Genomic DNA, 26,287 nt, shown 5'->3' with positions numbered 1-26,287 from the left:
TCTCTCTCTCTCTCCCTCTCTCTGTCTCTCCCTCTTCCTGTCTCTCACACTCTCTCCCTCTCTCCCTCTCTCCCTTTCACTCTCCCTTTCACTCTCCCTCTCAGTCTCCCTCTCGCTCACCCTCTCTCTCCCTTTCTCACTCTCTCTGTCTTCTCCTCTTCCTCTCATTTTCTCTCTCACACTCTCTCTCTCCCTCTTTCTCTCTCTCCCTCTTTCTCTCTCTCCCTCTTTCTCTCTCTCCCTCTTTCTCTCCCTCCCTCTTTCTCTCCCTCCCTCTTTCTCCCTCACTCTTTCTCCCTCACTCTTTCTCCCTCCCTCTTTCTCCCTCCCTCTTTCTCCCTCCCTCTTTCTCCCTCCCTCTTTCTCCCTCCCTCTTTCTCCCTCCCTCTTTCTCCCTCCCTCTTTCTCCCTCACTCTCTCTCCCTCACTCTCTCTCCCTCACTCTCTCTCCCTCACTCTCTCTCCCTCACTCTCCCTCACTCTTTCTCCCTCACTCTCTCCCTCACTCTTTCTCCCTCCCTCTTTCTCCCTCCCTCTTTCTCCCTCCCTCTTTCTCCCTCCCTCTTTCTCCCTCCCTCTTTCTCCCTCCCTCTTTCTCCCTCCCTCTTTCTCCCTCCCTCTTTCTCCCTCCCTCTTTCTCCCTCCCTCTTTCTCCCTCCCTCTTTCTCCCTCCCTCTTTCTCCCTCCTTCTTTCTAACTCCCTCTTTCTCCCTCACTCTTTCTCCCTCACTCTTTCTCCCTCACTCTCTCCCTCACTCTTTCTCCCTCACTCTTTCTCCCTCACTCTCTCTCCCTCACTCTCTCTCCCTCACTCTCTCTCCCTCACTCTCTCTCCCTCACTCTCTCTCCCTCACACTCTCTCCCTCACACTCTCTCCCTCACACTCTCTCCCTCACACTCTCTCCCTCACACTCTCTCCCTCACACTCTCTCCCTCACTCTCTCTCCCTCACTCTCTCTCCCTCACTCTCTCTCCCTCACTCTCTCTCCCTCTCTCTCTCTCACTCTCTCTCCCTCACTCTCTCTCCCTCACTCTCTCTCCCTCACTCTCTCTCCCTCACTCTCTCTCCCTCACTCTCTCTCCCTCACTCTCTCTCCCTCACTCTCTCTCCCTCACTCTCCCTCTCTCTCCCTCACTCTTTCTCCCTCCCTCTTCCTCCCTCCCTCTTCCTCCCTCCCTCTTCCTCCCTCTTTCTCCCTCCCTCTTTCTAACTCACTCTTTCTCCCTCACTCTTTCTCCCTCACTCTTTCTCCCTCACTCTTTCTCCCTCACTCTTTCTCCCTCACTCTTTCTCCCTCACTCTTTCTCCCTCACTCTTTCTCCCTCACTCTTTCTCCCTCACTCTTTCTCCCTCACTCTCTCTCCCTCACTCTCTCTCCCTCACTCTCTCTCCCTCACTCTCTCTCCCTCACTCTCTCTCCCTCACTCTCTCTCCCTCACTCTCTCTCCCTCACACTCTCTCCCTCACACTCTCTCCCTCACACTCTCTCCCTCACACTCTCTCCCTCACACTCTCTCCCTCACACTCTCTCCCTCACACTCTCTCCCTCACACTCTCTCCCTCACACTCTCTCCCTCACACTCTCTCCCTCACACTCTCTCCCTCACACTCTCTCCCTCACACTCTCTCCCTCACACTCTCTCCCTCACTCTCTCTCCCTCACTCTCTCTCCCTCACTCTCTCTCCCTCTCTCTCCCTCACTCTCTCTCCCTCACTCTCTCTCCCTCACTCTCTCTCCCTCACTCTCTCTCCCTCACTCTCTCTCCCTCACTCTCTCTCCCTCACTCTCTCTCCCTCACTCTCTCTCCCTCACTCTCTCTCCCTCACTCTCTCTCCCTCACTCTCTCTCCCTCACTCTCTCTCCCTCACTCTCTCTCCCTCACTCTCTCTCCCTCACTCTTTCACTCTCTCTCTCATTCTCTCTGTCTCTCTCTCTCTCACACACACACACACTTGCTCTTTCTCTCCCTCTCTCTCTCTCACATACTCACTCTCTCTCTTTCTCTCCCTCTCTCTCTCTCACACGCACACACATACTGTCTCTCTTCCTCTCTCTCTCTCTCTCTCTCTCTCTCTCTCTCCCTCCCTCTCTGTTTCTCTCTCTCTCTCTTTCTCTCTGTGTCTCTCTCTCTCTCTCTCTCTCTGTCTGTCTGTCTGTCTCTCTCTCTCTCTCTCTCTTTACCTCACATGCTCTCTGCTTGCTTTCTTATTAATAGGGAATGTTCCAATTCCTTTCCCTGGTGACTTGTGGCTGGGTTTGCTGACACCAACACCCAGGAGCAATAAGTGTCAGATAGACTAATTCAAAGATTAAAGAATTGCTTGGTTGATGGTCATTGTGAACTCAGTGGTGAGCACCACTGCCTCACGGTGCCAGGGACCCAGGTTCGATTCCAGTCTCGGGGCAACTGTCCGTGTGCAGTTTGTACATTCTACCGCCTTGTCTGCGTGGGTTTCCTCCGGGTGCTCCGGTTTCAACCCTCAGTCCAGGGATGTGCAGGTCAGGTGAATTGGCCATGTTAAATTACCCATAGTGCCCAGGCATGTGCAGGTTAGGGTGGATTGGCCGTGCTAAATTACCCATAGTGCCCAGGGATGTGAAGGTTAGGGTGAATTGGCCGTGCTAAATTACCCATAGTGCCCAGGGATGTGTAGGTTAGGGTGGATTGACCGTGCTAAATTACCCATAGTGCCCAGGGATGTGCAGGTTAGGGTGGATTGGCCGTGCTAAATTACCCATAGTGCCCAGGGATGTGAAGGTTAGGGTGAATTGGCCGTGCTAAATTACCCATAGTGTCCAGGGATGTGCAGGTTAGGGTGGATTGGCCGTGCTAAATTACCCATAGTGCCCTGGGATGTGCAGGTGAGGGTGCATTAGCCATGCTAAATTACCCATAGTGCTCAGGGATGTGTAGGTTAGGGTTGATTGGCAAAGCTAAATTACCCATAGTGCCCAGGGACGTGAAGATTAGGGTGGATTGGCCGTGCAAAATTACCCATAGTGGCCAGGGACATGCAGCTGAGGGAGATTGGCCATGCTAAATTACCCACATTGCCCAGGGATGTGCAGGTCAGGGTGGATTGGCCATGCTAAATTACCCATAGTGCCGAGAGATGTGCAGGTTTGAGTGGATTGGCCGTGCTAAATTACCCGTAGTGCCCAGGGATGTGCAGGTTAGGGTGGATTGGCCGTGCTAAATTACCCATAGTGCCCAGGGATGTGCAGGTGAGGGTGCATTAGCCATGCTAAATTACCCATAGTGCTCAGGGATGTGTAGGTTAGGGTTGATTGGCAAAGCTAAATTACCCATAGTGCCCAGGGACGTGAAGATTAGGGTGGATTGGCCGTGCAAAATTACCCATAGTGGCCAGGGACATGCAGCTGAGGGAGATTGGCCATGCTAAATTACCCACATTGCCCAGGGATGTGCAGGTCAGGGTGGATTGGCCATGCTAAATTACCCATAGTGCCGAGAGATGTGCAGGTTTGAGTGGATTGGCCGTGCTAAATTACCCGTAGTGCCCAGGGATGTGCAGGTTAGGGTGGATTGGCCGTGCTAAATTACACATAGTACCCAGGAATGTGCAGGTTAGGGTGGATTGGCCGTGCTAAATTACCCATAGTGCCCAGGGATGTGCAGGTTAGGGTGAATTGGCTGTGCTAAATTACCCATGGTGCCCAGAGATGTGAAGGTTAGGGTAAATTGGCCATGCTAAATTACCCATAGTGCCCAGGGATGTGCAGGTTAGGGTGGATTGGCTGTGCTAAATTACCCATAGTGACCAGGGATGTGCTGGTTAGGGTGGATTGGCCGTGCTAAATTACCCATAGTGCCCAGGGATGTGCAGGTTAGGGTGGATTGGCCGTGCTAAATTACCCGTAGTGCCCAGGGATGTGCAAGTTAGGGTGGATTGGCCGTGCTAAATTACCCATAGTGCCCAGGGATGTGCAGGTTAGGGTGGATTGGCCGTGCTAAATTACCCATAGTGCCCAGGGATGTGCTGGTTAGGGTGGATTGGCCGTGCTAAATGACCCATAGTCCCCAGGGATGTGCAGGTTAGGGTGGATTGGCCATGCTAAATTACCCATAGTGCCCAGGGACGTGAAGGTTAGGGTGAATTGGCCGTGCTAAATTACCCATAGTGCCCAGGGATGTGCAGGTTAGGGTGGATTGGCTGTGCTAAATTACCCATAGTGCCCAGGGATGTGCAGGTTAGGGTGGGTTGGCCGTGCTAAATTACCCATAGTGCCCAGGGATGTACAGGTTAGGGTGGATTGACCGTGCTAAATTACCCATAGTGTCCAGGGATGTGCAGCTTAGGGTGGATTGGCCGTGCTAAATTACCCATAGTGCCCAGGGATGTGCAGGTGAGGGTGCATTAGCCATGCTAAATTACCCATAGTGCTCAGGGATGTGAAGATTAGGGTTGATTGGCAAAGCTAAATTACCCATAGTGCCCAGGGACGTCAAGAGTAGGGTGGATTGGCCGTGCAAAATTACCCATATGGCCAGGGACATGCAGCTGAGGGAGAATAGCCATGCTAAATTACCCACATTGCCCAGGGATGTGCAGGTTAGGGTGGATTGGCTGTGCTAAATTACCCATAGTGCCCAGGGATGTGCAGGTTAGGGTGGATTGGCCATGCTAAATTACCCATAGTGCCCAGGGATGTGCAGGTTAGGGTGGATTGGCCATGCTAAATTACCCATAGTGCCCAGGGATGTGCAGGTTAGGGTGGATTGGCCGTGCTAAATTACCCATAGTGCCCAGGGATGTGCTGGTTAGGGTGGATTGGCCGTGCTAAATTGCCCATAGTGCCCAGGGATGTGCAGGTTAGGGTGGATTGGCCGTGCTAAATTACCCATAGTGCCCAGGGATGTGCAGGTTAGGGTGGATTGGCCGTGCTAAATTACCCATAGTGCCCAGGGATGTGCTGGTTAGGGTGGATTGGCCGTGCTAAATGACCCATAGTCCCCAGGGATGTGCTGGTTAGGGTGGATTGGCCATGCTAAATTACCCATAGTGCCCAGGGATGTGCAGGTTAGGGTGGATTGGCCGTGCTAAATTACACATAGTGCCAGGGATGTACAGGTTAGGGTGGATTGGCCGTGCTAAATTACCCATAGTGCCCAGGCTTGTGCAGGTTCGGGTGGGTTGGCCGTGCTAAATTACCCATAGTGCCCAGGGATGTGCAGGTTAGGGTGGATTGGCCGTGCTAAATTACCCATAGTGCCCAGGGATGTGCAGGTTAGGGTGGATTGGCCGTGCTAAAATACCCGTAATGCCCAGGGATGTGCAGGTTAGGGTGGATTGGCCGTGCTAAATTACCCATAGTGCCCAGGGATGTGCAGGTTAGGGTGGAAAGGCCGTGCTAAATTACCCATAGTCCCCAGGGATGTGCAGGTTAGGGTGGATTGGGAGTGCTAAATTACCCATAGTGCCCAGGGATGTGCAGGTTAGGGTGGATTGGCCATCCTAAATTACCCATAGTGCCCAGGGATGTGCAGGTTAGGGTGGATTGGCCATGCTAAATTACCCATAGTGCCCAGGGATGTGCAGGTTAGGGTGAGTCAGCCATGGGAAATGCAGGGTTACTGGGATAGTTTAGGGTGATGGGCCTGGGTGGGATGCTATTCAGAGGGTTGGTGTGAACCTGTTGGGCCAAATGTCCTGCTTCCACACCTTGAGCATTCTGTGATTAATGCCGTGGAGTGCCCCGACTCCCTTTGCTTTGATCTTTCTGTGGGCTATCCCTCGCTCTCTGTCCACCTGGTCCTGCTCCCGGGAACTCGTTCCCTCCTGTTTTCTGAAGGTTGGGTGGGTCTTCGGTCAATCTGCCGCGTGCTTCACTCTGTTTGCCTGCCTTGTGTGGAGCAGCACCCGCCCATCGGAGTGCAGCTGAGAAGCTGCAGAGTTAATAACAGCTCTTCCACCCTCCACAGGCCCATGTGTACGGAGAAGGGGATGATGTGTACGACGCACTGTTAAACCAGGTAGGTGCCATAACTACCACCACCCACCCCTTCCCCATCCCCTTCCCCATCCCCTTCCCCTTTCCCATCCCCTATCCCATCCCCTATCCCATCCCCCTTCCCCATCCCCCTTCCCCAACCCCCTTCCCCAACCCCCTTCCCCATCCCCCTTCCCCATCCCCCTTCCCCATCCCCCTTCCCCATTCCCCCTTCCCCATTCCCCCTTCCCCATTCCCCCTTCCCCATTCCCCCTTCCCCATTCCCCCTTCCCCATTCCCCCTTCCCCATTCCCCCTTCCCCATTCCCCCTTCCCCATTCCCCCTTCCCCATTTCCCCATTCCCCCTTCCCCATTCCCCCTTCCCCCTTCCCCCTTCCCCCTTCCCCCTTCCCCCTTCCCCCTTCCCCCTTCCCCCTTCCCCATTCCCCCTTCCCCATTCCCCCTTCCCCATTCCCCCTTCCCCATTCCCCCTTCCCCATTCCCCCTTCCCCATTCCCCCTTCCCCATTCCCCCTTCCCCATTCCCCCTTCCCCCACCACATCCATCTCCCCATTCCCAGTCTACACGAGCTTTAATTTGGATAATTACAAGGCATTGCATTTTGCTAAAACAAACAAGGACGTGATCTGAGTAATTATAAGTTGGGCCTTTGGTAGTGTTTTGACCAGAGAGACCCAGGGGTCCCGGGACATAATTCTTTCAAGTTTGCGTCACAGGTAGACGGTGGGGGCGGGGAGTGAAAAAGGCATTTCTAACGCTTGCCTTCATCGCTTTGAGTACAGGGGTTGGGACGTTATGTTGTGGTTGTACAGGACATAGGTGAGGCTTCCCCTGGAGTACCGTTCTGGTTCTGTCCTGGTCGTCCTGTTACAGGAGGATACTATTAAAGCTGGAGAGGGCGCGGAAGTGATTTACCAGGACGTTGCTCAGTACGGAGGGCTCGAGTTAGAAGGAGACGAGGGGGCGTTTTCCTTTTCCCACTGGAGAACAGGACGTTGGGGGGGATGACCTTACAGAGGTTTATAAAATTATGAGAGGAATGGTGATGGTGAATAGCAAAGGTCATTTCTCCAAGGGTGGGGGAGTTCAAAACGTGGGTTGAGCTGCCTGAGGGAGTGGTGGCTATGAGTATGGTTACAGTATAAAGAAGACATTTGGATACGTTCATAGATAGGGAAAGGTTGGGAGGGATATGGACCAGGAGCGGACTAGTTTAGTTTGGGATTATGATGATTAGATTCCCTTACAGTGTGGGAACAGGCCCTTCGGCCTAACCAGTCCGCGCCAACCCCACCGAAGGGTCAGCCACCCCAGACCCATTTCCCTCTGGCTACTGCACCTAACATTTAGCACGGCCAATCCACCCTAACCTACACATCCCTGGGCACTGTGGGTAATTTAGCACGGCCAATCCACCCTAACCTACACATCCCTGGGCACTATGGGTAATTTAGCATGGCAACTCCACCCTAACCTGCACATCCCTGGGCACTATGGGTAATTTAGCATGGCCAATCCACCCTAACCTACACATCCCTGGGCACTATGGGTAATTTAGCATGGCAACTCCACCCTAACCTGCACATCCCTGGGCACTATGGGTAATTTAGCACGGCCAATCCACCCTAACCTACACATCCCTGGGCACTATGGGTAATTTAGCATGGCAACTCCACCCTAACCTGCACATCCCTGGGCACTATGGGTAATTTAGCACGGCCAATCCACCCTAACCTGCACATCCCTGAGCACTATGGGTAATTTAGCACGGCCAATCCCCCCTAACCTGCACATCCCTGAGCACTATGGGTAATTTAGCATGGCCAATCCACCCTAACCTGCACATCTTTGGACTGGCGCACCCAGAGGAAACCCACGCAGACACGGGGAGAATGTGCAAATTCCAGGGTGGAATCGAGCCCAGGTACCTGGGCCTGTGAGGCAGCAGTGCTAACCACTGATCCACTGTGCCGCCCCTATGGTCTGCATGGACTGGTTGGATGGAAGGACCTATTACGGTGCTGTAGCACTCTACGGCTGTGTGAAGTTTGCAAACTGGGGAGCTCATAGTGAGCAGCGATCTCATTGAAACATCCCAAATCCTGAGGGGACTTGAGAGGTCGCCTCCCTTATTTGGGGGTGGGGAGGGGTGCACAGTTTTAGAATGAGGGGAGGGGGTCTGCCATAGGTGAAGGAGATGAGGAGTAATTTCTCCCCTCAGAGGGATACCCACAGTTCTCTCGGGAAGGGAATTGCAGGATTTTTACTCGCCGAGGCCGAAGGGAAGGCCGCTGCGTTTCCAAGCGGTTCAGCGTGGCGGATCCAAGCTAACCTGCGCATGTCTGGACTGTTGGAGGACACATCGCCATGTTCCAACATTCTCCAAGACCATGGCTGGTATGATTGTGGCCATAGCTCCACTTGTAGTGGCTCAGAGAGGAACTTGCAGGGAGTGGTGCTGCTGTGCATCGAGTTGATTATTCAGGTCTCTTTACGCAGACGGACTGAACCATTTGCCACTAGTTTAAAATCTAAGCTCTTAAACAAAAGAACCAGGAGCAGGAGGCGGCAGTCCGGCCCCTCAGACCTGCTCCTCCGGTTGAATATCATCGCGGCTGAACCTCTCTTGGACTCAGCTCCACTTCCCTGCGCTCCCACCCGCATCCCTTAATTCCTTCATTGTCCAACGACCTCCCCCCCCCCCCCCCCGAGTGAAGAAATTCCTTCCCAATTCCGTCCGAAATCTGCTCCCTCTAACGTTGAGCCTGCGTCCTCTTGTCCGAGTTTCACCCGCCAGTGAAAACATCCTCTCTGCGTCCGTCTCGTCCATTCCCTTCCTAACTTAAGTGTTTCTGTAAGATCCCCTCTCATTCCTCTAAGTTCCTGCGAGTACACTCCCAGCCTGCTCAGTCTCTCCGCATAAACCAACCCCCTCGAGTCGGGGATCAACCTCGTGACCCTCCTCCGCATCCCCTCCACCGCATCCCCTCCAGTGCCAGTGCGTCCTTTCTCAATTAAGGAGACCAGAACTAAACACAGTACTCCAAGTGTGGCCTCCCCAGCGCCTTGTATGACGGCAACATAACCTCCCTGTTTATGAACTCAATCGCTTCAACAGTGAAGGACAAAACTCCATTTGCCTCCCTAATTGCCTGTTGTACCTGCAGGCCAACCCTCTGTGATTCGTGCACAAGGACACCCAGGTCCCTCTGTACAGCAGCGCCCTGCAACCTTTGACATTCCAGTAATAATCCGTTCCACCGTTACTCTGACCCGAAATGGATGACTTCACGTTTATTAACGTTGTATTCCATCTGCCAGACCTTAGTCGATGTGTGCAACCACGTGCGTTTCATCGCAGGCTGGGGAAAGTGGCGGGAAGCTGCTTCCGGGGTTGGGGGGGGGGGGGGGGGTTTGGAAGGTGCAGTCTCAGGACCGACGGCCCATTGCTGGTCATCAGGCTGAGGGGTGAGTGAGGGAAGGTCAGGCCAGCGCGAGGGGGCCACTCTAAACGCCTCACCGTCTTTCCAACAGACCAACGTCCAGTTCAACAACAACAAATACTACATCATTCAGCTCCTGGAGGATGACGCAAGGAGGCATTTCAGCGTCTGGATGCGATGGGGAAGAGGTACACAGCCCGGGATGGGTGCACAGAGCATGCCGACCGATGCCAGTTGTCCAGGCTAGAAAATACAGGTCTCCGTGCGGTAACATATAACCTGGTCTGACCACTATACAAAGCTGGACGGACAATGTCTCGCTGCCTGGTCACACTGAGAGCGCGACAACTGCACATCGAGGAGATGCGACAGAGGGGGTTAAGGATGGTCCCGACGGAGGATATAAAATATTAAACAGGGACGGAGGGGGTTAAGGATGGTCCTGACGGAGGATATAAAATATTAAACAGGGACGGGGGGGGTTAAGGAGGGTCCTGACGGGGGATATAAAATATTAAACAGGGACGGAGGGGGTTAAGGAGGGTCCTGACGGGGGATATAAAATATTAAACAGGGACGGGGAGGGAGTTAAGGAGGGACCCGACGGTGGATATAAAATATTAAACAGGGACGGAGGGGGTTAAGGAGGGTCCTGATGGGGGATATAAAATATTAAACAGGGACGGAGGGGGTTAAGGAAGGTCCCGACGGTGGATATAAAATATTAAACAGGGACGGAGGTGGTTAAGGAGGGTCCTGACGGGGATATAAAATATTAAACAGGGACGGAGGGGGTTAAGGAGGGTCCTGACGGGGGATATAAAATATTAAACAGGGACGGAGGGGGTTAAGGAGGGTCCTGACAGTGGATATAAAATATTAAACAGGGACGGAGGGGGTTAAGGAGGGTCCCGACGGGGGATATAAAATATTAAACAGGGACGGAGGGGGTTAAGGAGGGTCCCGACGGGGGATATACAATATTAAACAGGGATGGAGGGGGTTAAGGAGGGTCCTGACGGGGATATAAAATATTAAACAGGGACGGAGGGGGTTAAGGAGGGTCCTGACGGAGGATATAAAATATTAAACAGGGACGGAGGGGGTTAAGGAGGGTCCCGACGGGGGATATACAATATTAAACAGGGATGGAGGGGGTTAAGGAGGGTCCTGACGGGGATATAAAATATTAAACCGGGACGGAGGGGGTTAAGGAGGGTCCTGACGGAGGATATAAAATATTAAACAGGGACGGAGGGTGTTAAGGAGGGTCCCGACGGGGGATATAAAATATTAAACAGGGACGGAGGGGGTTAAGGAGGGTCCCGACGGGGGATATAAAATATTCAACAGGGACGGAGGGGGTTAAGGAGGGTCCCGACGCAGGATATAAAATATTAAACAGGGACGGAGGGGGTTAAGGAGGGTCCTGACGGAGGATATAAAATATTAAACAGGGACGGAGGGGGTTAAGGAGGGTCCTGACGGGGGAATATAAAATATTAAACAGGCACGGAGGGGGTTAAGGAGGGTCCCGACGCAGGATATAAAATATTAAACAGGGACGGAGGGGGTTAAGGAGGGTCCTGACGGAGGATATAAAATATTAAACAGGGACGGAGGGGGTTAAGGAGGGTCCTGACGGGGGAATATAAAATATTAAACAGGCACGGAGGGGGTTAAGGAGGGTCCCGACGCAGGATATAAAATATTAAACAGGGACGGAGGTGGTTAAGGAGGGTCCTGACGGAGGATATAAAATATTAAACAGGGACGGAGGGGTTTAAGGATGGTCCTGACGGGGTATATAATATATTAAACAGGGACGGAGGGGGTTAAGTAGGGTCCTGACTGGGGATATAAAATATTAAACAGGGATGGAGGGGGTTAAGGATGGTCCTGACGGGGGATATAAAATATTAAACAGGGACGGAGGGGGTTAAGGAGGGTCCCGACAGAGGATATAAAATATTAAACAGGGACGGAGGGGGTTAAGGAGGGTCCCGACCGAGGATATAAAATATTAAACAGGGACGGAGGGGGTTAAGGAGGGTCCTGACGGTGGATATAAAATATTAAACAGGGACGGAGGGAGTTAAGGAGGGTCCCGACAGAGGATATAAAATATTAAACAGGGACGGAGGGGGTTAAGGAGGGTCCCGACGGGGATATAAAATATTAAACAGGGACGGAGGGGGTTAAGGAGGGTCCTGACAGTGGATATAAAATATTAAACAGGGACGGAGGGGGTTAAGGAGGGTCCTGACGGTGGATATAAAATATTAAACAGGGACAGAGGGGGATAACGAGGGTCCCGACAGAGGATATAAAATATTAAACAGGGACGGAGGGGGTGAAGGAGGGTCCCGACAGAGGATTTAAAATATTAAACAGGGACGGAGGGGGTTAAGGAGGGTCCTGACCGGGGATATAAAATATTGAACAGGGACGGAGGGGGTTAAGGAGGGTCCAGACGGGGGATATAAAATATTAAACAGGGACGGAGGGGTTTAAGGACGGTCCTGACGGGGGATATAAAATATTAAACAGGGACGGAGGGAGTTAAGGAGGGTCCTGACGGGGGATATAAAATATTAAACAGGGACGGAGGGGGTTAAGGAGGGTCCCGACGGGGATATAAAATATTAAACAGGGACAGAGGGGGTTAAGGAGGGTCCTGACGGAGGATATAAAATATTAAACAGGGACGGAGGGGGTTAAGGAGGGTCCCGACGGGGGATATAAAATATTAAACCGGGACGGAGGGGGTTAAGGAGGGTCCTGACGGGGGATATAAAATATTAAACAGGGACGGAGGGGGTTAAGGAGGGTCCTGAGGGGGGATATAAAATATTAAACTGGGACGGAGGGGGTTAAGGAGGGTCCTGACGGAGGATATAAAATATTAAACAGGGACGGAGGGGGTTAAGGAGGGTCCCGACGGGGTATATAAAATATTAAACAGGGACGGAGGGGGTTAAGGAGGGTCCTGACGGTGGATATAAAATATTAAACAGGAACGGAGGGGGTTAAGGAGGGTCCTGACAGAGGATATAAAATATTAAACAGGGACGGAGGGGGTTAAGGAGGGTCCCAACGGGGGGGATATAAAATATTAAACAGGGACGGAGGGGGTTAAGGAGGGTCCCGACGCAGGATATAAAATATTAAACAGGGACGGAGGTGGTTAAGGAGGGTCCTGACGGAGGATATAAAATATTAAACAGGGACGGAGGGGTTTAAGGACGGTCCTGACGGGGGATATAAAATATTAAACAGGGACGGAGGGAGTTAAGGAGGGTCCTGACGGGGGATATAAAATATTAAACAGGGACGGAGGGGGTTAAGGAGGGTCCCGACGGGGATATAAAATATTAAACAGGGACGGAGGGGGTTAAGGAGGGTCCTGACAGTGGATATAAAATATTAAACAGGGACGGAGGGTGATAAGGAGGGTCCTGACGGGGGATATAAAATATTAAACAGGGACGGAGTTGGTTAAGGAGGGTCCTGACGGGGAATATAAAATATTAAACAGGGACGGAGGGGGTTAAGGAGGGTCCCGACGGGGGATATAAAATATTAAACAGGGACGGAGGGGGTTAAGGAGGGTCCCGACGGGGGATATAAAATATTAAACAGGGACCGAGGGAGTTAAGGAGGGTCCTGACGGGGGATATAAAATATTAAACAGGGACGGAGTGGGTTAAGGAGGGTCCCAACGGGGGGGATATAAAATATTAAACAGGGACGGGGGGGGTTCAGGAGGATCCCAACGGGGGGGATATAAAATATTAAACAGGGACGGAGGGGGTTAAGGAGGGTCCTGACGGGGGATATAAAATATTAAACAGGGACGGAGGGGGTTAAGGAGGGTCCTGACGGGGGGGATATAAAATATTAAACAGGGACGGAGGGGGTTAAGGAGGGTCCTGACCGGGGATATAAAATATTGAACAGGGACGGAGGGGGTTAAGGAGGGTCCAGACGGGGGATATAAAATATTAAACAGGGACGGAGGGGGTTAAGGAGGGTCCTGACGGGGGGGATATAAAATATTAAACAGGGACGGAGGGGTTTAAGGACGGTCCTGACGGGGGATATAAAATATTAAACAGGGACGGAGGGGGTTAAGGAGGGTCCTGACGGGGGATATAAAATATTAAACAGGGACGGGGGGGGGGTTAAGGAGGGTCCTGACGGGGGATATAAAATATTAAACAGGGACGGGGAGGGAGTTAAGGAGGGACCCGACGGTGGATATAAAATATTAAACAGGGACGGAGGGGGTTAAGGAGGGTCCTGATGGGGGATATAAAATATTAAACAGGGACGGAGGGGGTTAAGGAAGGTCCCGACGGTGGATATAAAATATTAAACAGGGACGGAGGTGGTTAAGGAGGGTCCTGACGGGGTTATAAAATATTAAACAGGGACGGAGGGGGTTAAGGAGGGTCCTGACGGGGGATATAAAATATTAAACAGGGACGGAGGGGGTTAAGGAGGGTCCTGACAGTGGATATAAAATATTAAACAGGGACGGAGGGGGTTAAGGAGGGTCCCGACGGGGGATATAAAATATTAAACAGGGACGGAGGGGGTTAAGGAGGGTCCCGACGGGGGATATACAATATTAAACAGGGATGGAGGGGGTTAAGGAGGGTCCTGACGGGGATATAAAATATTAAACAGGGACGGAGGGGGTTAAGGAGGGTCCTGACGGAGGATATAAAATATTAAACAGGGACGGAGGGGGTTAAGGAGGGTCCCAACGGGGGATATAAAATATTAAACAGGGACGGAGAGGGTTAAGGAGGGTCCTGACGGGGGATATAAAATATTAAACAGGGACGGAGGGGGTTAAGGAGGGTCCTGACAGGGATATAAAATATTAAACAGGGACGGAGGGGGTTAAGGAGGGTCCCGATGGGGGATATAAAATATTAAACAGGGACGGAGGGGGTTAAGGAGGGTCCCGACGGGGGATATAAAATATTAAACAGGGACGGAGGGGGTTAAGGAGGGTCCTGACGGGGATATAAAATTTTAAACAGGGACGGAGGGGGTTAAGGAGGGTCCCGACGGGGGATATAAAATATTAAACAGGGACGGAGGGGGTTAAGGAGGGTCCCGACGGGGGATATATAATATTAAACAGGGACGGAGGGGGTGAAGGAGGGTCCCGATGGGGGATATAAAATATTAAACAGGGACGGAGGGGGTTAAGTAGGGTCCTGACGGGGGATATAAAATATTAAACAGGGACGGAGGGGGTTAAGGAGGGTCCTCACGGGGATATAAAATATTAAACAGGGACGGGGGGCGGTTAAGGAGGGTCCTGACGGTGGATATAAAATATTAAACAGGGACGGGGGGGTGTTAAGGAGGGTCCTGACGGGGGATATAAAATATTAAACAGGGACGGGTGGGGGGGTTAAGGAGGGTCCTGACGGGGCATATAAAATATTAAACAGGGATGGGGGGGGGTTAAGGAGGGTCCTGACGGGGGATATAAAATATTAAACAGGGACGGAGGGGGTTAAGGAGGGTCCCGACGGTGGATATAAAATATTAAACAGGGACGGAGGGGGTTAAGGAGGGTCCCGACGGGGATATAAAATATTAAACAGGGACGGAGGGGGTTAAGGAGGGTCCTGACGGAGGATATAAAATATTAAACAGGGACGGAGGGGGTTAAGGAGGGTCCCGACGGGGGATATAAAATATTAAACCGGGACGGAGGGGGTTAAGGAGGGTCCTGACAGAGGATATAAAATATTAAACAGGGACGGAGGGGGTTAAGGAGGGTCCCAACGGGGGGGATATAAAATATTAAACAGGGACGGAGGGGGTTAAGGAGGGTCCTGACGGGGATATAAAATAATAAACAGGGACGGAGGGGGTTAAGGAGGGTCCTGACGGGGGATATAAAATATTAAACAGGGACGGGGGGGGGGGTTAAGGAGGGTCCTGACGGGGCATATAAAATATTAAACAGGGACGGGGGGGGGTTAAGGAGGGTCCTGACGGGGGATATAAAATATTAAACAGGGACGGGGGGGGTTAAGGAGGGTCCCGACGGTGGATATAAAATATTAAACAGGGACGGGGGCGGGTTAAGGAGGGTCCTGACGGGGGATATAAAATATTAAACAAGGACGGGGTGGGGGTTAAGGAGGGTCCTGACGGGGGATATAAAATATTAAACAGGGACGGAGGGGGTTAAGGAGGGCCCTGACGGGGAATATAAAATATTAAACAGGGACAGAGGGGGTTAAGGAGGGTCCTGACGGGGGATATAAAATATTAAACAGGGACGGAGGGGGTTAAGGAGTGTCCTGACGGTGGATATAAAATATTAAACAGGGACGGAGGGGGTTAAGGAGGGTCCTGACGGGGGATATAAAATATTAAACAGGGACGGAGGGGGTTAAGGAGGGTCCTGAAGGGGGATATAAAATATTAAACAGGGACGGAGGGGATTAAGGAGGGTCCCGACGGTGGATATAAAATATTAAACAGGGACGGAGGGGGTTAAGGAGGGTCCCGACGGTGGATATAAAATATTAAACAGGGATGGAGGGGGTTAAGGAGGGTCCCGACGGTGGATATAAAATATTAAATGGCTGTTTTACCGTTTCAGTTGGGAAGGTCGGTCAACACAACCTGATCTCGTGTGGTAGTGATCTGAATAAAGCCAAGGAAATCTTTGAAAAGAAGTAGGTGAAGTGAGGTTTTTTAAAGTTTGCTTGGTTTGTGTCGAATACTCCCAGGGACGGGCAGCATGGGGTTAAATACAGAGTAAAGCTCCCTCTACACTGTCCCCCCCATCCCAGGGACGGGCAGCATGGGGTTAGATACAGAGTAAAGCTCCCTCTACACTGTCCCCCCCATCCCAGGGACGGGCAGCACTGGGTTAGATACAGAGTAAAGCTCCCTCTACACTGTCCCCCCATCCCAGGGACAGGGACAGCACGGGGTTAGATACAGAGTAAAGCTCTCTCTGCACTGTTCCCCCATCCCAGGGACAGGGACAGCACGGGGTTAGATACAGAGTAAAGCTCCCTCTACACTGTCCCCCCCATCCCAGGGACAGGGACAGCACGGGTTTAGATACAGAGTAAAGCTCCCTCTACACTGTCCCCCCCATCCCAGGGACAGGGACAGCACGAGGTTAGATACAGAGTAAAGCTCCCTCTGCACTGTCACACCAATCAGACAGGCTTGGGTCTGGGGAGGGTGTGCGTAAGCCTCGGTTTGCGGGGGGCGGTGTGGGTCGTTACTTTTTGTTTAACCTGGTGCTGGGATCTTTCCCCATCCCGTCCCTGACAGGTTTCTGGACAAGACCAAGAACACCTGGTCGAACAGAGTGTCCTTCGAGAAGGTGGCCGGAAAGTACGACCTGTTGACTCGGGATTACAGTGGCGATGCCCCTGCGGACGAGGTACTTGGGCATCTGGCTGCCCCTCTGATTGGGGGGGACGGTGTCACGGGAAGTTTCTCGTCTTCTCCCGGGCCCCGTGTCAATTTCCAGCGTGCGTTATGCATGGTCGGGGACAGTTTGGTGCCATGGGAGGGGAAATGTGTCTATCGAGCCCTGTCCTGGGAGGACTCTGTGTCAGCCATCGCAGGTTCACACAGCTTGCTCCCTCCGTTCCTTCCAGGCCAAGTGAGTCTGTACCCCACTGTTATACAGTGACAGACCTATCCCCACCAGTACTGTACCCCAGTGTTATACAGGGACAGACCTGTCCCCACCAGTACTGTACCCCAGTGTTATACAGTGACAGACCGGTCCCCACCAGTACTGTACCCCAGTGTTATACAGTGACAGACCTGTCCCCACCAGTACTGTACCCCAGTGTTATACAGTGACAGACCTGTCCCCACCAGTACTGTACCCCAGTGTTATACAGTGACAGACCTGTCCCCACCAGTACTGTACCCCAGTGTTATACAGTGACAGACCTGTCCCCCACCAGTACTGTACCCCAGTGTTATACAGTGACAGACCTATCCCCACCAGTACTGTACCCCAGTGTTATACAGGGACAGACCTGTCCCCACCAGTACTGTACCCCAGTGTTATACAGTGACAGACCGGTCCCCACCAGTACTGTACCCCAGTGTTATACAGTGACAGACCTGTCCCCACCAGTACTGTACCCCAGTGTTATACAGGGACAGACCTGTCCCCACCAGTACTGTACCCCAGTGTTATACAGAGACAGACCTGTCCCCACCAGTACTGTACCCCAGTGTTATACAGTGACAGACCTGTCCCCACCAGTACTGTACCCCAGTGTTATACAGTGACAGACCTATCCACCCCAGTACTGTACCCCAGTGTTATACAGTGACAGACCTGTCCCCACCAGTACTGTACCCCAGTGTTATACAGAGACAGACCTGTCCCCACCAGTACTGTACCCCAGTGTTATACAGGGACAGACCTGTCCCCACCAGTACTGTACCCCAGTGTTATACAGTGACAGACCTGTCCCCACCAGTACTGTACCCCAGTGTTATACAGAGACAGACCTGTCCCCACCAGTACTGTACCCCAGCGTTATACAGTGACAGACCTGTCCCCACCAGTACTGTACCCCAGTGTTATACAGAGGCAGACCAGTCCCCACCAGTACTGTACCCCAGTGTTATACAGGGACAGACCTGTCCCCACCAGTACTGTACCCCAGTGTTATACAGTGGCAGACCTGTCCCCACCAGTACTGTACCCCACTGTTATACAGTGACAGACCTGTCCCCACCAGTACTGTACCCCAGTGTTATACAGAGACAGACCTGTCCCCACCAGTACTGTACCCCAGCGTTATACAGTGACAGACCTGTCCCCACCAGTACTGTACCTCAGTGTTATACAGAGACAGACCTGTCCCCACCAGTACTGTACCCCAGTGTTATACAGTGACAGACCTGTCCCCACCAGTACTGTACCCCAGTGTTATACAGAGACAGACCTGTCCCCACCAGTACAGTACCCCAGCGTTATACAGTGACAGACCTGTCCCCACCAGTACTGTACCTCAGTGTTATACAGAGACAGACCTGTCCCCACCAGTACTGTACCCCAGTGTTATACAGAGACAGACCAGTCCCCACCAGTACTGTACCTCAGTGTTATACAGTGACAGACCTGTCCCCGCCAGTACTGTACCTCAGTGTTATACAGTGACAGACCTATCCACACCAGTACAGTACCCCAGCGTTATACAGTGACAGACCTGTCCCCACCAGTACTGTACCTCAGTGTTATACAGAGACAGACCTGTCCCCACCAGTACTGTACCCCAGTGTTATACAGAGACAGACCAGTCCCCACCAGTACTGTACCCCAGTGTTATACAGTGACAGACCGGTCCCCACCAGTACTGTAGCCCAGTGTTATACAGCGACAGACCCATCCCCACCAGTACTGTACCCCAGTGTTATACAGTGACAGACCTGTCCACACCAGTACTGTACCCCAGTGTTATACAGTGACAGACCTGTCCCCGCCAGTACTGTACCCCAGTGTTATACAGTGACAGACCTGTCCCCACCAGTACTGTACCCCAGTGTTATACAGGGACAGACCTGTCCCCGCCAGTACTGTACCCCAGTGTTATACAGTGACAGACCTGTCCCCAGCAGTACTGTACCCCAGTGTTATACAGTGACAGACCTGTCCCCACCAGTACTGTACCTCAGTGTTATACAGTGACAGACCTGTCCCCACCAGTACTGTACCCCAGTGTTATACACTGACAGACCTATCCCCACCAGTACTGTACCCCAGTGTTATACAGTGACAGACCGGTCCCCACCGGTACTGTACCCCAGTGTTATACAGTGACAGACCTGTCCCCACCAGTACTGTACCCCAGCGTTATACACTGACAGACCTATCCCCACCAGTACTGTACCCCAGTGTTATACAGTGACAGACCGGTCCCCACCGGTACTGTACCCCAGTGTTATACAGTGACAGACCTGTCCCCACCAGTACTGTACCCCAGTGTTATACAGTGACAGACCTGTCCCCACCAGTACTGTACCCCAGTGTTATACAGTGACAGACCTATCCACCCCAGTACTGTACCCCAGTGTTACACAGTGACAGACCTGTCCCCGCCAGTACTGTACCCCAGTGTTATACAGTGACAGACCTGTCCCCACCAGTACTGTACCCCAGTGTTATACAGTGACAGACCTGTCCCCACCAGTACTGTACCCCAGTGTTATACAGTGACAGATCTGTCCCCACCAGTACTGTACCCCAGTGTTATACAGCGACAGACCCATCCCCACCAGTACTGTACCCCAGTGTTATACAGTGACAGACCTATCCACACCAGTACTGTACCCCAGTGTTATACAGCGACAGACCCATCCCCACCAGTACTGTACCCCAGTGTTATACAGTGACAGATCTGTCCCCACCAGTACTGTACCCCAGTGTTATACAGTGACAGACCTGTCCCCACCAGTACTGTACCCCAGTGTTATACAGTGACAGACCTGTCCCCGCCAGTACTGTACCCCAGTGTTATACAGTGACAGACCTGTCCCCACCAGTACTGTACCCCAGTGTTATACAGGGACAGACCTGTCCCCGCCAGTACTGTACCCCAGTGTTATACAGGGACAGACCTGTCCCCAGCAGTACTGTACCCCAGTGTTATACAGTGACAGACCTGTACCCACCAGTACTGTACCCCAGCGTTATACACTGACAGACCTATCCCCACCAGTACTGTACCCCAGTGTTATACAGTGACAGACCGGTCCCCACCGGTACTGTACCCCAGTGTTATACACTGACAGACCTATCCCCACCAGTACTGTACCCCAGTGTTATACAGTGACAGACCGGTCCCCACCGGTACTGTACCCCAGTGTTATAAAGTGACAGACCTGTCCCCACCAGTACTGTACCCCAGTGTTATACAGTGACAGACCTGTCCCCACCAGGAATGTACCCCAGTGTTATACAGTGACAGACCTGTCCCCACCAGTACTGTACCTCAGTGTTATACAGTGACAGACCTGTCCCCACCAGTACTGTACCCCAGTGTTATACAGTGACAGACCGGTCCCCACCGGTACTGTACCCCAGTGTTATAAAGTGACAGACCTGTCCCCACCAGTACTGTACCCCAGTGTTATACAGTGACAGACCTGTCCCCACCAGGAATGTACCCCAGTGTTATACAGTGACAGACCTGTCCCCACCAGTACTGTACCTCAGTGTTATACAGTGACAGACCTGTCCCCACCAGTACTGTACCCCAGTGTTATACAGTGACAGACCGGTCCCCACCGGTACTGTACCCCAGTGTTATAAAGTGACAGACCTGTCCCCACCAGTACTGTACCCCAGTGTTATACAGTGACAGACCTGTCCCCACCAGGAATGTACCCCAGTGTTATACAGTGACAGACCTGTCCCCACCAGTACTGTACCTCAGTGTTATACAGTGACAGACCTGTCCCCACCAGTACTGTACCCCAGCGTTATACAGTGACAGACCTGTCCCCACCAGTACTGTACCCCAGTGTTATACAGTGACAGACCTGTCCCCACCAGTACTGTACCTCAGTGTTATACAGTGACAGACCTATCCACACCAGTACTGTACCCCAGTGTTATACAGTGACAGACCTGTCCCCGCCAGTACTGTACCCCAGTGTTATACAGTGACAGACCTATCCACCCCAGTACTGTACCCCAGTGTTATACAGTGACAGACATATCCACCCCAGTACTGTACCCCAGTGTTATACAGTGACAGACCTGTCCCCGCCAGTACTGTACCTCAATGTTATACAGTGACAGACCGGTCCCCACCGGTACTGTACCCCAGTGTTATACAGTGACAGACCTGTCCCCACCAGTACTGTACCCCAGTGTTATACAGGGACAGACCTGTCCCCACCAGGAATGTACCCCAGTGTTATACAGTGACAGACCTGTCCCCACCAGTACTGTACCTCAGTGTTATACAGTGACAGACCTGTCCCCACCAGTACTGTACCCCAGTGTTATACAGTGACAGACCTGTCCCCACCAGTACTGTACCCCAGCGTTATACAGTGACAGACCTGTCCCCACCAGTACTGTACCCCAGTGTTATACAGGGACAGACCTGTCCCCGCCAGTACTGTACCCCAGTGTTATACAGGGACAGACCTGTCCCCAGCAGTACTGTACCCCAGTGTTATACAGTGACAGACCTGTCCCCACCAGTACTGTACCCCAGCGTTATACACTGACAGACCTATCCCCACCAGTACTGTACCCCAGTGTTATACAGTGACAGACCGGTCCCCACCGGTACTGTACCCCAGTGTTATACAGTGACAGACCTGTCCCCACCAGTACTGTACCCCAGCGTTATACACTGACAGACCTATCCCCACCAGTACTGTACCCCAGTGTTATACAGTGACAGACCGGTCCCCACCGGTACTGTACCCCAGTGTTATAAAGTGACAGACCTGTCCCCACCAGTACTGTACCCCAGTGTTATACAGTGACAGACCTGTCCCCACCAGGAATGTACCCCAGTGTTATACAGTGACAGACCTGTCCCCACCAGTACTGTACCTCAGTGTTATACAGTGACAGACCTATCCACACCAGTACTGTACCCCAGTGTTATACAGTGACAGACCTGTCCCCACCAGTACTGTACCCCAGTGTTATACAGTGACAGACCTGTCCCCACCAGTACTGTACCCCAGTGTTATACAGTGACAGACCTGTCCCCACCAGGAATGTACCCCAGTGTTATACAGTGACAGACCTGTCCCCACCAGTACTGTACCTCAGTGTTATACAGTGACAGACCTATCCACACCAGTACTGTACCCCAGTGTTATACAGTGACAGACCTGTCCCCGCCAGTACTGTACCCCAGTGTTATACAGTGACAGACCTATCCACCCCAGTACTGTACCCCAGTGTTATACAGTGACAGACATATCCACCCCAGTACTGTACCCCAGTGTTATACAGTGACAGACCTGTCCCCGCCAGTACTGTACCCCAGTGTTATACAGCGACAGACCCGTCCCCACCAGTACTGTACCCCAGTGTTATACAGCGACAGACCCATCCCCACCAGTACTGTACCCCAGTGTTATGCAGTGACAGACCTATCCACACCAGTACTGTACCCCAGTGTTATACAGTGACAGACCTGTCTCCACCAGTACTGTACCTCAGTGTTATACAGTGACAGACCTGTCCCCACCAGTACTGTACCCCAGTGTTATACAGTGACAGACCAGTCCCCACCAGTACTGTACCCCAGTGTTATACAGTGACAGACCTGTCCCCGCCAGTACTGTACCCCAGTGTTATACACTGACAGACCTGTCCCCACCAGTACTGTACCCCAGTGTTATACAGTGACAGACCGGTCCCCACCGGTAATGTACCCCAGTGTTATACAGTGACAGACCTGTCCCCACCAGTACTGTACCCCAGTGTTATACAGTGACAGACCTATCCACCCCAGTACTGTACCCCAGTGTTATACAGTGACAGACCAATCCACCCCAGTACTGTACCCCAGTGTTATACAGTGACAGACCTGTCCCCACCAGTACTGTACCCCAGTGTTATACAGTGACAGACCTATCCACCCCAGTACTGTACCCCAGTGTTATACAGTGACAGACCTATCCCCACCAGTACTGTACCCCAGTGTTATACAGTGACAGACCAGTCCCCACCAGTACTGTACCCCAGTGTTATACAGTGACAGACCTGTCCCCACCGGTACTGTACCCCAGTGTTATACAGTGACAGACCGGTCCCCACCAGTACTGTGCCCCAATGTTATACAGTGACAGACCTGTCCCCACCAGTACTGTACCTCAGTGTTATACAGTGACAGACCTGTCCCCACCAATACTGTACCCCAGTGTTATACAGTGACAGACCGGTCCCCACCAGTACTGTGCCCCAATGTTATACAGTGACAGACCTGTCCCCACCAGTACTGTACCCCAGTGTTATACAGTGACAGACCTATCCACCCCAGTACTGTACCCCAGTGTTATACAGTGACAGACCTGTCCCCACCAGTACTGTACCCCACTGTTATACAGTGACAGACCGGTCCCCACCAGTACTGTATCCCAGTGTTATACAGTGACAGACCAGTCCCCACCAGTACTGTACCCCAGTGTTATACAGTGACAGACCTGTCCCCACCAGTACTGTACCCCAGTGTTATACACTGACAGACCTGTCCCCACCAGTACTGTACCCCAGTGTTATACAGTGACAGACCGGTCCCCACTGGTAATGTACCCCAGTGTTATACAGTGACAGACCTGTCCCCACCAGTACTGTACCTCAGTGTTATACAGTGACAGACCTGTCCCCACCAGTACTGTACCCCAGTGTTATACAGTGACAGACCTATCCACACCAGTACTGTACCCCAGTGTTATACAGTGACAGACCGGTCCCCACTGGTAATGTACCCCAGTGTTATACAGTGACAGACCTGTCCCCACCAGTACTGTACCTCAGTGTTATACAGTGACAGACCTATCCACCCCAGTACTGTACCCCAGTGTTATACAGTGACAGACCTGTCCCCACCAGTACTGTACCCCACTGTTATACACTGACAGACCGGTCCCCACCAGTACTGTACCCCAGTGTTATACAGTGACAGACCTGTCCCCACCAGTACTGTACCCCAGTGTTATACAGTGACAGACCTGTCCCCACCAGTACTGTACCCCACTGTTATACACTGACAGACCTGTCCCCACCAGTACTGTACCCCAGTGTTATACAGTGACAGACCGGTCGCCACCGGTAATGTACCCCAGTGTTATACAGTGACAGACCTGTCCCCACCAGTACTGTACCTCAATGTTTTGCTGGTGTGGGAGGGTTCAAGACTGGGCGGCAAACTTTTAACATTCAAGGGACAGCAGGCACATTGGAACACCACACCCCCTGCAATTCCTCCCCCCCCACCCTCCCCGCTCCAAGCCACTCCCTGTCCCGACTCGGAAACATATCGGCCGTTCCTTGCTGTGTCAGCATCCTGGGATTGGGGCATTGTGGGTCTACCCCACTGCACTGGACTGCAGCGGTTCCAGAAGGTGACTTACCCCCCCGCCTTCTCAAGGGTGGGGGAAACTAAGGACAGACAACGCAGAGGGTAGAAGACAGAAGCCAGCACGGAGTAGTTTGAAATGGTAGCAGAAACTTCAGGAAGAGGGTGGAGGGATTGGAGACGGCACAGGAAAAGACTTAACAAGAATGAATCAAGAGATAAGAGACCTGTACATGACGTTGATACACACTTTGGGATACTGCATTAAGTTTAGATTACATTACAGTATGGAAACAGGCCCTTCGGCCCAACAAGTCCACACCGACCCGCCGAAGCGTAACCCATCCATACCCCTACATTTACCCCTTACCTGACCCTACGGGCAATTTAGCATGGCCAATTCACCTGACCTGCACATCTTTGGACTGTGGGAAGAAACCGGAGCACCCGGAGGAAACCCACACAGACACGGGGAGAATGTGCAAACTCCACACAGTCGCCTGAGGTGGGAAATGAATCCGGGTCTCAGGCGCTGTGAGGCAGCAGTGCTAACCACTGTGCCACCGTGCCGCCCTCGCAAGTTCAAGTCTCCCTGCTATAGGAAGGATGTTGTGAAACCTGAAAGGATTTGCAAGGATGTTGCCATGGTTTGAAGGGTTTGAGCTACAGGGAGAGGCTGAACGGCTGGGGCTGTTTTCCCCGGAGCGTCGGAGGCTGAGGGGGTGATCATATAGAGGTTTATAAAATCATGAGGGGGCATCGATAGGATAAATAGACAAGGTCTTTTCCCTGGGGTGGAGGAGGTGAGGGGGAAAGGTTTAAAAAGGACTTGAGGCACAACTTTTTCACACACAGGGTGGCGCGTGTATGGAATGAGCTGCCAGAGGAAGGGGTGCAGGCTGGTACAATGACAGCATTTGGAAGACATCTGGTTGGGGACAGGAATAGGAAAGGTTTAGAGGGATATGGGCCAAGCGCTGGCAAACGGGACTAGATTGGGTTGGGATATCTGGCATGGGACGAGTTGGACCGAAAGGTCTGTTTCAGTGCTGTACATCTCCATGACTCTACAAATTGAACATGTATCTGAAGATATTTGCAATGCCGCAGAGGGAGGAGATGCGAGGGCACTAGGGGGAGATGAGCCGCTGTTGTAGGAAGTTGGACTGGGAGCAGCTGACCAAATGGCTTCCTCCAGTGCAGTGACCATGACGCGACGCTGACCTTCAGTCACGGGTTTGGAAGAAAGCGGATGTTGTCAATGGGTCACGCTCACGCGCAGCGGGCTCACCCCACTGACCTGTTGGTTCCCATGTTACAGCAGAGCACCAAGGTAGGACAGACGGAGAAGGTCCCCAAGTTGGAGTCAAAGCTAGACCATCGTGTGCAGGAGCTGGTTGAGCTGATTTGCAACATTAAGGCCATGGAGGAGATGGTGGTCCAGATGAAATATGATACCAAGAAGGCTCCACTGGGTAAGAATACGGACTGGACTCTCAATGTATGATGTTTGGGTCACTTGTGACTGGGTGAAGACGGGCTGGGTTCACTGGAGGTTCTTTACAACGAGGGATGCAGTCCCACCCCACTCTCACTCCCACTCCCAGTCCCATCCCAATCCCAATGGACCCCAAATCCCCCCTTCCCATTCACGCCCATTGGACACAATCCCACTGGACCCCAAACCCCCTTCCCATTCACTCCCATTGGACACAATCACAATGGACCCCAAACCCGCTTCCCATTCACTCCCATTGGACACAATCCCAATGGACCC

At 52.3% G+C, this 26,287-nt stretch overlaps 1 protein-coding gene across 1 annotated transcript in view; it reads left to right on the top strand.

Moving 5' to 3' along the window:
- The window catches only part of parp2 (poly (ADP-ribose) polymerase 2), a 140,192-nt gene that overhangs the window by 20,752 nt on the left and 93,153 nt on the right, over positions 1–26,287 (top strand). Inside the window, exons 7-11 of the mRNA XM_087975419.1 lie at positions 5,947–5,997; positions 9,510–9,606; positions 16,062–16,137; positions 16,751–16,862; positions 25,832–25,985. Of these exons, the coding sequence (XP_087831545.1) occupies positions 5,947–5,997; positions 9,510–9,606; positions 16,062–16,137; positions 16,751–16,862; positions 25,832–25,985 (490 nt within the window). The remainder of the gene's footprint in view (positions 1–5,946; positions 5,998–9,509; positions 9,607–16,061; positions 16,138–16,750; positions 16,863–25,831; positions 25,986–26,287) is intronic.

This window comes from Chiloscyllium plagiosum, unplaced genomic scaffold, assembly GCF_037043375.1.
Source record: "Chiloscyllium plagiosum isolate Xiang-an unplaced genomic scaffold, Cpla_swu_hap1 HiC_scaffold_27, whole genome shotgun sequence".
Taxonomy (NCBI): domain Eukaryota; kingdom Metazoa; phylum Chordata; class Chondrichthyes; order Orectolobiformes; family Hemiscylliidae; genus Chiloscyllium; species Chiloscyllium plagiosum.
This window is presented reverse-complemented; position numbering and strand designations above follow the sequence as displayed.